The sequence below is a fragment of the Netta rufina genome, assembly GCF_964035555.1.
Source record: "Netta rufina genome assembly, chromosome: 2".
Classification (NCBI taxonomy): Eukaryota; Metazoa; Chordata; class Aves; order Anseriformes; family Anatidae; genus Netta; species Netta rufina.
The window spans coordinates 60,847,974-60,860,396 of NC_140124.1; the positions used below are offsets into that span (position 1 = coordinate 60,847,974).

The 12,423-nt window shown below is 40.2% G+C and overlaps 1 protein-coding gene across 1 annotated transcript in view; it reads left to right on the top strand.

The window, feature by feature from the left end:
• Positions 1 to 3,102: 3,102 nt before the first annotated feature.
• ITPRID1 (ITPR interacting domain containing 1) overlaps positions 3,103 to 12,423 on the top strand; it is a gene marked incomplete at both ends in the record, with an annotated part of 46,620 nt that continues 37,299 nt past the window's right edge. Inside the window, 3 exons of the mRNA XM_084281625.1 lie at positions 3,103 to 3,106; positions 3,199 to 3,228; positions 4,623 to 4,763. Of these exons, the coding sequence (XP_084137751.1) occupies positions 3,103 to 3,106; positions 3,199 to 3,228; positions 4,623 to 4,763 (175 nt within the window). The remainder of the gene's footprint in view (positions 3,107 to 3,198; positions 3,229 to 4,622; positions 4,764 to 12,423) is intronic.

Consider the following 12,423-nt stretch of genomic DNA (forward strand, 5'->3'; position numbering starts at 1 on the left):
AGGGAAGGGGAAAGTTTTAAATAAAAATGATGGAAAGATCAGAAATCTAAGAAAGAAAATGAAGGATTTTGTATATAGGGAAAGTTTGGTGTTTAGAGAGAAAACTGAGAACACCATTTGACTCAATGGGGTACATATTGGAGAGTGAGATGTTGTCTAAACCCCACTTTCTGAGCCCTGATGAAAATCATCACATAATATTTTTTTTTTATGTTCACTAAATTATGCTCATGGTAATGATAAATTACTTCATCTTGTCTGTGGCAAAAATATTAGGGTACAGTGTCTGACTTGGTTAAAGAGCACTGGAGAAAAAAAAAATAATGATGTGTTGCTGTTAGACTTTTAAGCTTTTTTGCTTTTTTTTTTTTTTTTTCTTCTTCATTTTTTACCTTTACTACAACAGTCCACTGAATGCCCTGAAAATAAAGGAAGACAGGTGCAGACAAATTGCTAATCCAGGCTGGTGATGTTTTTGCTCTTAAAGAGGCTGGGATTTCAGTCAAGAAAATTGTAACATAATAAGCTTGTGAGGATGAGTTTGCTTCAATTTTTGCACTGAATTGATTATACTATAGCCTCCAAGCTGCAAGGGTGGATGTGTTATGTGAACATCATGCTACACAACTTGCGTTGAGACATCCCTGCAGTCTCTGGTGGGCAACTTGCTGCATGGTGCAGCAACTAATGCTGTGAAACTAGTTTACCTCTGGTAAAATGCCATGCAATGGTGCAAACTAGTTAACACTGTACACCAGGAGCTTGATGAAGCTCAGTGCAGCTCTGCTGTGGTTCTATTAGTTCCAGCTTTGCACATCTATCCTCAGTGAGAGTGACGGATAGTGAATGGACTGAAGTTACTCGCAGACACAACACCAGTTGTCTGTATTTGGCGTTTTCTCACTGACAAGATGGGAACCCAAAAAGTATAGAAGACTCGGAGGAAGAAAGAGGGAAAGATAAAGTACAGTTAACAAAAGCAGGTGTTACTTATTTGAATTGAAGTATGTTAACTAGCTTCTCTCCGGGAGCTCTTGCAGAGCTTCAGGTTAGATTACTAGATTTTCCTTTGATCTTGATTTTTCTACTCTCTGTATTGGTTTAATTAATCTACTTAACTATGCTTTCATGACCTGGCTATTTCACAAAGCCCACCCACTATGAACTTTGAGCTTTCAGTACATGTGGAGGGAGAAATTATGAAGACTTTTCTGGTCAGGTTTCCTGGCTGAATGGCTGCTTGAAGGCACCTTTTCCCTCATAAATTTTACTTTCTGAGTTTGTAGCATGTGTTTGTATAGATGTTTCAGCCCTGGTGAGGACTGACTGAAGATAGGTGTAGGTAATATAAAATACTAATGTATAAAGTGGTATGTGTACATTAATACACTGGGATATATGTGCCAGGTTACCAGAATCCTTATGTTATAGAGAGTACAGTGTAGAGACAAAGAAATCAAAATACATGTCCAAAATACTTAGTGGAAGTCAGTGCCTGAGCCAGGCTAAGGATATAAGATTTGCCTGAGGTGGTATCCATGTTGGCTGCTCTGTTCAGTATTCACATCTCTGGTGTTCTGGAGCTATTCAAAGTGGCCTTGAACTTTCAAATCTGCCCCCAGATGAAATGGCACATCTCGTAGCAGTTGTGCATTTGGTAATATTGTGCTGCTGAAAGTAGTTTTGCAAGGTTGGATTTATTGTTTGTCAGGCTGTTTATTTACTTTTTTCAAGTCTGATGAGAGCAGCTTTGTAGGCTTTGGCTGTGTTATTTTCATTAGATTTCAAGTGCTCAGTTTGTTTTTGTTAGCTTGTCTGTTTGTTTTAAAAATCTTGTTTGTTCTTGGGATTGAAGTTGGAGAGCACTGTGCCATTTCCATGGGTCATGAAGGCACCAGGAATTTTTATTTCTCTGATGAACTCTGCGGCTGCCACCATCCCCTGACACTGGACTGACAACTGCCCTGGGGTAGGTTGGCTTCCCAGGGGCATCTGAACCTTCACACCTATAGGAGATGGTGTGGGCTGACCATGCTAAGCCAGGCCAGTTTTAGATGCTGTTGGGACCTCTTCCCAGCCTGTGTTAGCCTCACTGCAAAGACTGCCCAGGATGTTTTGTGTTCATGTACAACTCTGTGCACATCCAGGTTTGCTTGTGGCATCAGCAGGGCAACAGCCCTCACAACACATCTCAATGACCCTAAATTCTGCACCACGTCAACTTCCCACATGGCTTTAAGGAAAATCTCAACTGTGCAAAACTTCCTGAACACATCTGTTCTTAAGAACACTTATGTAACACGGAGTAAAGTGTATTTGAAAAACAGGTTTTGGTGTGAATGGGTGGGGATTATGAAAATATCGGCCCAGGTTATGCAAATATTTGCCCTCTCTCTTTTAGGAGCAATGAAGGCTGCCTTGGATTTTCAGTGCTGTTGAGCTGTTACGGGAGAGCCTGCTGGAGAGCCTCACCTATCTGTTTTCTGGCTTCTGAATAAGTGTTAGAGCATGCAGTATCTGTACTGGCACAGGTAAGCCTTATTTACTTTCCCTTATTCTTTTTCTGAAGCTGTATTTGTAATGTAAGCCTACCCCAGCTAAGCACTGTTGGCAGAAGGGTGATGCCAATAGAAGCATTTTTGGAGGACAACATTCCTTTTCTGTTATTCTACCGTGAGAATAACAAGTATATCTAATGGAGAGGGAAAAACAATTCCATCTTCAGTGGATTACCCTATTTGTGTGGGACAACCCCATTACCAGTGGCTGAAGCTTGAAGTTTATGTCACTGAGTAATTAAATATAGAATGTCTAATGACACTAGCATCTAAGATATTGAGCCATGTAGTTTTACTGGTCTGTATAAAGTCAGATTAAGTTATTGACTTTTTGACTACACACTTTGTTTTCTCAGACATTGAGATAGGATTAGCAATTGTTTAAATGCCATGCCTGTTTGCATAAGGGACAAAAAGTCTTGCCTACAACATATTGCATGTGCTTACAGTCCCACTCCTACCTTTCCCTAGTATGCAAAGCATATGCTTATCAACACAGAAAAGCAAAACATTTGCCCTCAGGGTTTCCTGTGTCAGTACACAGATGGGTAAAATCAGTGTTCATGAGGGCTAGCAGAGTCTGGTGTGGACAAAGTTTGAACCAAGTTCTCAGTGGGTAATTTTCAATTGAATTTTGTAGGCTCAGAACTAGACCTGAAGTGGCTCTCAGGTAAATCAGGAGTAATCTGGGGCAAAACGTGTCTACTTCCATATGCAAGTAAAACCAGTTGAAGCTTTGTCCTGAAGAGAAAGAGGGGAACAATTATGGTTAAATACCAGTCAGAGCAATTCTGGTGAGCATGTAGTGCCTTCAGCCTGAGATTTCCTTCTTGCACCTGAGGGAGGAGGTTAGCCTCATCTGATTTCTTTCCCCATATGCTAGTGTGTAGTGAGCATGCTGGCTTCTGACTGACGTCAGTCAGGCTGCTTGTGGACTAATCTAATACTGTCCAAACCCATTGTAACACTGAGTATGTCAGAACTGGTAATGAGAAGTTGCAAAGAAGCAGAATCAGTGCCTGCTTCTTTGTGCTATGATGCTACTGAGACTCTAGTGAAAGGCATATCCATCACATCATCAGTACTGGCTGTGTGAACTGTTGTTCAAATCAAATAAGTCTAAGCTCATATATAAGAATGGAGAAGGAACATAAGGGCTGGTGAGAACCAGAACTCTCCTGAATTCTATTGTTATAAATAGCAATGAATGTAAAAATAATTTACACTGATGCTATACTTTGAAAAGAGCCCTGTAAGAATGACATTGCAAGGGCTGATTCACTTAACTAGTGTTATATCCTTTATGACTTGAAGATCCCAGTTTTATCAAGAAAAAAAAAAAAAAAAAACTGTTCTAAATTCCAGTTCTGCAAATTTAGCCTTGTCCATAAGACCGTAAGAGTCAGGATGAGTTATTTCTGGCTTTGACAATGCTGAAAATAAAAATAGCGGGCCATTTACCTCTTCTGGGATATCTGTCTGTAACTCCCTTGAAACCAGTGGAAATAGCAGGAGATGTGCCATTTATAGATTCAGCATTTTCATATAGAATTTGCAGTCATGCTGATGTGGGGAGGAAAGAACACCAGTTTTCCCATCCCTGTGGTAGTTATGCAAGATTAATAGAATTAAAACAACTTTAAACAACATTTTCTTTTTTAAACCAAAATAAACAGGGAGGACTGAACACACAGAGGGAACAGATCTATTGATTGGAGAGCTAAGCCCAAACTTATTTTCAGACTTTAAAGAAAACAGCGCTTTACAAGATTATTCACTCTGAGTACTTTTGTCATTCAAGAGATTTGCCATCCAGCCTGCCTCACTGCATTTTTGCTTGCCAGTGCATTAATGTTTAAAGAAATACCAAGAAACCGTTCCTAATCTGTTATGGTGCAGAGGAATGAAAGGAGCCTGAAAGGCAAGAATCTAGGACTAAAAGTAAGTGAAATACTAAGTTCAGTTTTTCAGGAGACCTATGTATGGTGAGGGTTTGCACCTGCTTTGGTCTGAAAAGACAGGCTGATCCGGTGGTTTTCCACGCCTTTCCTGTTGCTGTTGCAGGGTGCATCTGGAAGAGTACTGAGACCAGACGATGGGCGAGGGCAACATGTCCTCTCTGCTCTGCAGCACTTCAAGGGGAGCCCGAGGACTTGGAAGCCCTGGAGAGCTGTCAGAGACATGTGGACAGAGCTACCAGTCCAGGTATTTGCTGCCATTTCAAGTCCCTCCTCCCTCTCCCTTCTTGACCTGCTTCCTAGGCTGGCGTGGAGAGGGAGGAAGAAAGAATAGGGTTTGGGCTTGGGCCTTATTTCCCTTTTGTATGCTCTCAAAAGGTAAGAAAAGACTGAAGCTCATGCATGTAAAGTCTAATGGTGCTCAGACAGGAACCTCAATGGCAGGGAACTATTCCTGTGTTTAACACTTGCCTGCTTCCCCGTCCTTCTACCCAGCAGGACATTCCCTGAAGGACTCTGTCCCTTTGGTGGTTGTTGGCAGCAGGTAACAAAACTCTTTTGCAAAGCTTCCCATTCTTTGCTCACAGTGTTTGCTCAGGGACACAACAGCAGTGGACTTGAGCTTTCTGAGAGCACGGTTTCAGAAATGCATGCAGGGCTAGGCATGGTGCCAGCTGCTTGTTTTAGTGGAAAGGGAAAAGACAAACACATCTGGGGCTTATTCTGCTCACGCTCACTGACACCAGCAGGAAACAAACCCTCCGAAGTGACTGGGATTGCATTGGTGCACAGCTATTGTTTTGTGGACCCTCTGTTGGGCCACTAAGGGATTGGTGGTCTTAATTGTGCACACACACACGCACCCACAGAGAATGGTGTGTGAGAACAGACAGCGATCTGTCTGTGTCCTCTATATCACAGGAAAGCTGCTTACCTAGTGCTGGTGGCCACAGGCTGCTGTCCTGAACTAGGGAGCCAAAAAGAGTATCCTGGTGTGGTATAGCTGCCACAGCCCCACCAGAGATGTGCCTGGATGCCCCATTCAGTGCTCGGAGAGGAAGTAGTGTTTGTGCCAAATGTCTGATCTATTGTTCCAGTTAATCCATGGCTAAGTTTCCTTGGAGAGAAAACCCTCAATTCATGGATCTGGGCTCACTGTTTGGGATCCAGTTCTTTTTTAACACAGACCGATGGCAATTTGGCCATTTCTATCCATAGAAACAGGGTCATACTGTTTGTATTCCATGTCAGTTGAAATAAAAATGATGTGTGACTATATATCTGCCAAATCTTAAAGCAATAAAAAAGAATTACTGACAATCTAGCAATCTAATAGACAAACAATCATCTGCAATTTGTTTTAGGGAAATGAGACAATTTCCCTCTTTGCTATTAACTGTGCTGCACTGGTTCCCACTAGGTCTGTTTAGGGGACTGTTCTTCTCACTCATTTAACTGGATTTTGTATAAAATTAAGGTACTTTATGTAGTACTTCTGCAGAATGAAGAGGACACTCAAATAGATAAAAGCTGTTGCATAAAAGCCCAGCAATTATATGACCTAGCCACTCTCTATTCCATTCCAGTATCTGTGGAAATCACTTACTCCAGTTTACCAACATATTGATTCAGCTCTCATTCCCCATGGGAAAAAGCTGGAAAGCTAAATGATTGCCATACATATCCATTAGCTATTTCACATGAGGTAGCACAAGGAACACCATTCGTTTTGTAGGTGTGTGTGATTCTGCTTCTGCCTGATCAGAAAGGCAGCATCCCATCCCTTGTTTTCATGGTATCAAGTGCAGGCCCAGAGCTGTGGTCGTTTTCCTTGTGATCATTCACGTGGAAGAACCAGGGATACTCTGTGGCCAGAATATCAAGTTCGGTGTCCTTCATCACTCCTGGTTGTTTGCAATGCAAATGGAAGGCTTTGTCTCACATAGTACCATATCCATGGTAACCAAATGAAGACAAGTTTGCATTACTTCCTTAGTAAAGTGTAATCCTTCCCCTGGCACATGTGCCAATGAGGCATACACAGTTAAAGGGACAGCAATATATTTCTTGGAAAGGGAAGCAACCAAAACAAATAGTGGCTGGTTTTTTTTTTTTTTTTTTTTTTTTTTTAATTTATTTATTTATTTTCCCCTCCTGTTTAGGTTATTGCTGCTCTTGCTCCTCTACCCTCCCTTTCCCATCCTGTCATTTTCTAGAGTTCCTGTTAAAAACTAGACTGGTCCTGATTTCTACTTTCCCTTCGCCTGGAGGCTAAGCAAACAAACATCCATCCGAACTGTCAACTTAAACACCACTTTCTTGGCAAACAGCCTCTCCTTGCCCTTCCTGGTATCTTAAAATAAATAAATATATAAATAACGGAGGTGGAAAGCCAAGCCAAGAACACCAGTTCATGTCCCCTAGTTTTTCAGGCTTTGGGTCTGTGGCAGAGCAGAGACGCAGAAGCACTAGCCTGCAACTATTCCATTGTACTAACAACTGGATCAAGCCATACAGGTTGGAGCTTGTCATTTTTTTCTTGTTAAAAATTTAAATCTGTAAAAAATTTTAAAAAGTCCTTTTATTTGCCCCTTTTCTGATCTGTAAGATATGTGTGAGAAATACATATATATTTAATTTTCTGGTTTAAATTCCAGTTAAAAGAACTTGACATAAAGAGCTTTGATTTTTTCAAACCTTCACAGACTGTCTCTCTTGACCAGCCAGGAAACATTTTTAGCAAAGGGACCAGATTCAAGCTGAGTGTACTGCAAAACTGTTGCTATTGTTACTGCTTTCACTGTTGTTTTGTTGTCTTGCTTGTGACAACCTGTGCACTGAATTTACGCATTTTCCCTTATGTATCTGAGAGGCTTAAAATACAACTCTTTCTCTCCTTCTTCATCACAGTCTTATGTTGTTTCAAATAGAAATAGTTCTGGCTATTGTTATTTAGCACTATCTGTTATATGTTTCCTCTCAATCAAGAGTGAGATTGCATTGAGATTAAAATGCAACATGATGATATAATTGACTTCCAGTGAAGTTATTCACACTGAGCAACACTGATTGTCTCAACTAACAGTAGGACTTCTATTTTGAAAGGAGTCAGATTGTGGCCTGTGAGCAAGAATTGTACCGAAGACTTTACACAAAATGTACCCAAATTTGCCAATATATAAGAAGGCTGGAAGTGTTATTACAGCTTACACTACCTGGTGCATTTCCAAAAAAGCTTAATTCCCCAGAGTAACTTCACTTAAGGGAATCTTACTTGTGAGTTTTCCCATGGGTGTTCCAGGGTTGCTTTGAACATCAGACTGAATTCTTTCCTTGCTTTCAATGCAAATGGAGACAAAGTAAATGAGTGTCTTCCTACACCAGCTATGATTTCACTGCACTTAACGGCTCACAGGTTGATGGGCAGGGAAAAGGGGACTTCAACTTCATTTAGCTGTCTAAAGTCAGGTGCTCAAGTTAAACACTGAAAAGACTTTTGTCATCGCCATTTGTTTCTAAGTAGGACAGAGAGAAAACAAGAGTCTTCAGTCTTCAAGCAGCGGTTTGTCCACAGAAATGGCAACTGAAAAGAGTGAATACTGCAGAAAAGAAATGACACATGTTCCTGCCTGAGGGCACTGCAATAACTGCACCTCTCTTCTTGTTTACTGGAGCAAAGATAGGTAGATACATACCATGAGCTTTCTTTTCTCTCTGAAGGAGCTGCCATGAAAAGCATAGCTGAGCCAGAATGCCTAACACAACTGTATCATATAAAAGACTTCGAAACAATAATTAGGAACTTCCCTTTCCCTGTCCCCATCCCTGTCCCATCCCTTCAGTGATTTATTCAGAAATTGTATATTTGAGTTCATAGAGTCAATAATATAGACACTTCTCATCCTGGATTTGGCTTCTGAAAAAAAAGCATTATGTTTTCCTTATTCATTTTGTGCTGTAAAAATATACTTAGTGTGCTGCTGTCATACCTAAACAACCTGCAAATATGCTAAAATACTCTTCTGAATAGAAATGGAATGTCTTGGACATTTAAAATCCTTCTTAACTGAAGTATCTGAGATTTGCTGCTACCTCTTAATTTATATCTCTAGAACTACAAGTTTACTTGCGTATTTCTCAATATTAAAGTTAACTATCAGCTGTCTACTCAAGTATTGCTGCACCTGGATATGGAGCTGTTTGCATTCATAACCATCTAAAGAAAGTGGATAAATATTAAAAAAGTGTGATTGAGTAATCACTTGACAAATGGAAAGGGAAGAGTAATATTAATAGCAGTATCTGGTAGGTAACATGCAGTGTGAGGAACGTGGTGCGAAGCTGATGAAGTTCAAGATCCTGTTTCAGTGAAACAAACACACTTTACTGTAGTTGATGGCAAGGAGAATGGTTCTGTTAAATTCTGGCAACTGAAGTGAGACAAATCTGTCTGGGAACCTGCCATAAACTGTTTATGTGTTTTTCAATTTTAGAAACTTTATTTCTTACATTCTCTAGTTAAGAGCTGGTATAAATTGCTCGCTGTTGCAGATTCCTCAATTTCTACCTTGAAACCTCCTCAGAGGGGAGGAAGAGAGGGGGGGAAAAAAAAAAAGAAAAAAGAGATTTCCAAGATGTTCTCAGTGTGTTATCAAATGAACAAAACACACAGAACATGGAAACCAGCCAGTCATTCATTCCATCGACAGATTTGCAGAGCTAAATTTGCTTCTGGAGAGCAGTTAGAAATTAAAACACACAGATGATGAGTGGTGCTGGCACCCAAACTGTGATCAAGAGGACACTCTTGTCTGAAAAGATGTACCCTATCAGATTAATCATTATGTGTTAATTAATTTGAAATCAAAAGGATGTCTTCTTCTGTCTATGCACAGGAAATTAATGGTGATAACACTAATTAAATGTAATGGAAGTTACCTCTGTACTTCCCACATCTGGGGCCAAACTCTTTATTGCCCTTCATGTTGTGTCATTTACAGTTCAATCCCATTGTAGCATCTTACCCTCTTTGTGCCCTGCTGTAAATGGCTGAGCAAGTCATCAGGCAATGGAGAATCAGGCCAATGGATTACTCAGCTGGGAAACAAGCTAATTTCAATTAAACTAGCTCTAAACTTTGATATCTAGCCACAAGAAGGTGTGTCATTGCATCTCCTCTTCTGTAAGCCATTCTAACACAAGAAAATGGCTCTTTTGCCTCACTCTCTCCTGTTGCTCCCCAAAAGCAATACTATCTTTTCTGTGACCTCCTTCTGCTGCATTTCTCCAGGCAGCTTCTGTGGCAGGAGGGAGGCTCCATTTCCTCACAGTAGGGCTTACCTGGGGTCCTCAGGTAAGAAAAATTCTCTGGTGCCAAAGGATGTGGAGGGAATTTCATTCTTCCTGCTTTAGGTACTGGTTTGCCAATGCATTGCAGGGGGTAAGGGGCGCAGGAGATATGTGAGGACTCTTCTGCATCCTTTTCTGAGGCAAGACAGACTTTTCACCTCGGTGATCCTCTTTTCAACTGTCTGGCAGAGAGGCATATACATTGATCTAGAAGGCGAAAGGAAAAGCTATCTCTGGACTCATTTTGACTACTTTTTCCCATTTACCTTTACCCCAAATAACAGCAGATGACTCTCACTGTGGGCAATTTTGTTGTTGTTGTTATTTATTTGTTTGTTTGTTTGTTTTTCTTTGATCAATTGCAGCAACAGGATTGGCTGCTCTCAGCTGCATCTGTGCTCAGGGTATGAGGTTTTCTGTACTCTGTCATCACTGTTCTTCCTTCAGCTCAGTATTTTCTCACCATTCTTATGTAGTTGAAGTTCTTCAACTGAAAGGAATTTGTGAGGAATCTGTAGTCTACTACAGCAAGTAGACTAGGCTCTAGACTTTCTCTGCCACAGGGCCAAAGGACTTGTGAGCACATTTAATACTGTACATCCCATCCTCTGCTAACCTTTCAGTATTTATTCAAGGCTTTTTATTTGTTTTATTAGTTTTGAGGTCTTCTATACAGTAACAAAAAATAAATTACCTGGTGTATCAACTCTGTTATGCAAAGACAAATTGCTAACTACAGCTAAAAATCTAAGTTATTTCAAAGGCTTATAAGTATCAGATACTTAAAATGATTCTTGTTATAACAATAGTGATTGCAATTCGCTTCCTTCCCCTTCATTGGATGGGGAAAAATTACCATGTGTTGCAAAATCTGATTTTATTTCCCTCACACTTCATCTTTGTTCTACTCTTTGTACTTGTAGTTGGATGAATGTGCTACTCGTTAAAATACATCACACCCAGGATTGACTCACTAGCTATCGCAAAGCTCTGTGATTAGTCTCAGGGCAGGCTGCTTTTTTGGTCTACAAAGAAAAGCATCTACAAACAGCTCATTCTCTCTTCCTCCTAATGTAGCAGAACTTCTGTGGTGGTCCCCTACTCTTTGCCCGTAAAGGGAGCCTAGAAGGTTGATGTGGGGAAAACGTACTGGTTTATTGGAGATTTTAATCTTCAGTGCAACAGTGATGAGCTTTCAGGGTCACAGCTGAGCAAAGATTGACAGTCTTAAAACAACTCTGTTGCTCTGTAGTATAACAAAAATCAGAGAAGCCTTTCAAATCCATGTATTTTGTATTATATATGTCAAAATTAGATTTCTAAAGTTTTGAGTGTAAAGATCTCTGATTGCCGTACCGTTTCCATGTCTTTTCACTGTGCAAATCATGACTGCACCATTGAATCTGTATGAGAGTATTTCAACAAGAACATATCCTGCTTTGTCTGCCTGAGCTGCATTGAAGATCAGCTCTTCCTGACTGTCATGGAGAGCAAGGCAGCCCCTTGAGCTGGTGATCCCAGTGGCTTCAGATGAACCTGAAGGAAAAGAAGCCTGTTTGTTGCACTTTTCAGCAAAGAGCTAAATACTTCTGAGTCATCTTTGCTTACCTTCAGGTTAAAAACTGAACTGAATGGTAGGAGACCTGGGACCCTCTGCTTGCTCTGCCCCAGGCTTCCTGCATGGCCTTGGGCAAATAAGGTGAATTACGTGTGCTGTGGTTCCCCTGCTTGATAAAAAGGAGTCTTTTAAAAGGATCATCTTCAATGATCCTCCCTCTACACAAGAGCAGGCTGTCTTGTCCTTTCAAGGTATGGCAGGAACTGTACCTCAGGTTGCAGTCATACAGAATCAGAATAGCTGGTTTTCCATTTGCATTGGGGCTGCTAGATGCTTTCAAATCATAGATGATTGGCAGATAATAGAGTCAAATGAATAATTCCAGATTTTTCTTTGCTTTCAAAATTTGGTTTTTAAATCCTCAGATTACCAAATTAAATGACTAGACCCTTCTCCTGATATATTCATGCATTCCAAGATTCACCAAAAATCAAGCAACACAATGAGGTAGTTAATTGTTATAAACTGATGTGGTAATACTTTACCTGAGCGTGTTACTTTTATTTTTGTATTTAGAAGACTCTATAGAAGAGAATATTCTTCACTGTTTGAATTCTTTTTTTTTTTTTTTTTTTTTTTTTTTAAGTTTTGGTCACACTATTCCTTAATCATTTGTTCCCTGAGTTCTCCAAAAGGAGATATAATGTCTGCAATATTGAAATTTTCTTTAGGAAAATCATGACCCCTTAAAAATTCAGAACAAATTATTTTTCTTTGGCTGATGTCAACCAAATAATTTATTTTATTTTATTTTGTTGACCTGCATCAAAACACTCTTTCACAACTAGTCAGTATTAACTGACATGCCTTGCTTATGATCCAATGTCTCATGAGAACAGTTCTCTGTTCAGTTCCAGGGTATTCTTTGAAGGATAACATTTTCCATCATGTGTCCGGATAGCTTTCTGATCAAATTACTTGGTACATCATGGGAATTTGA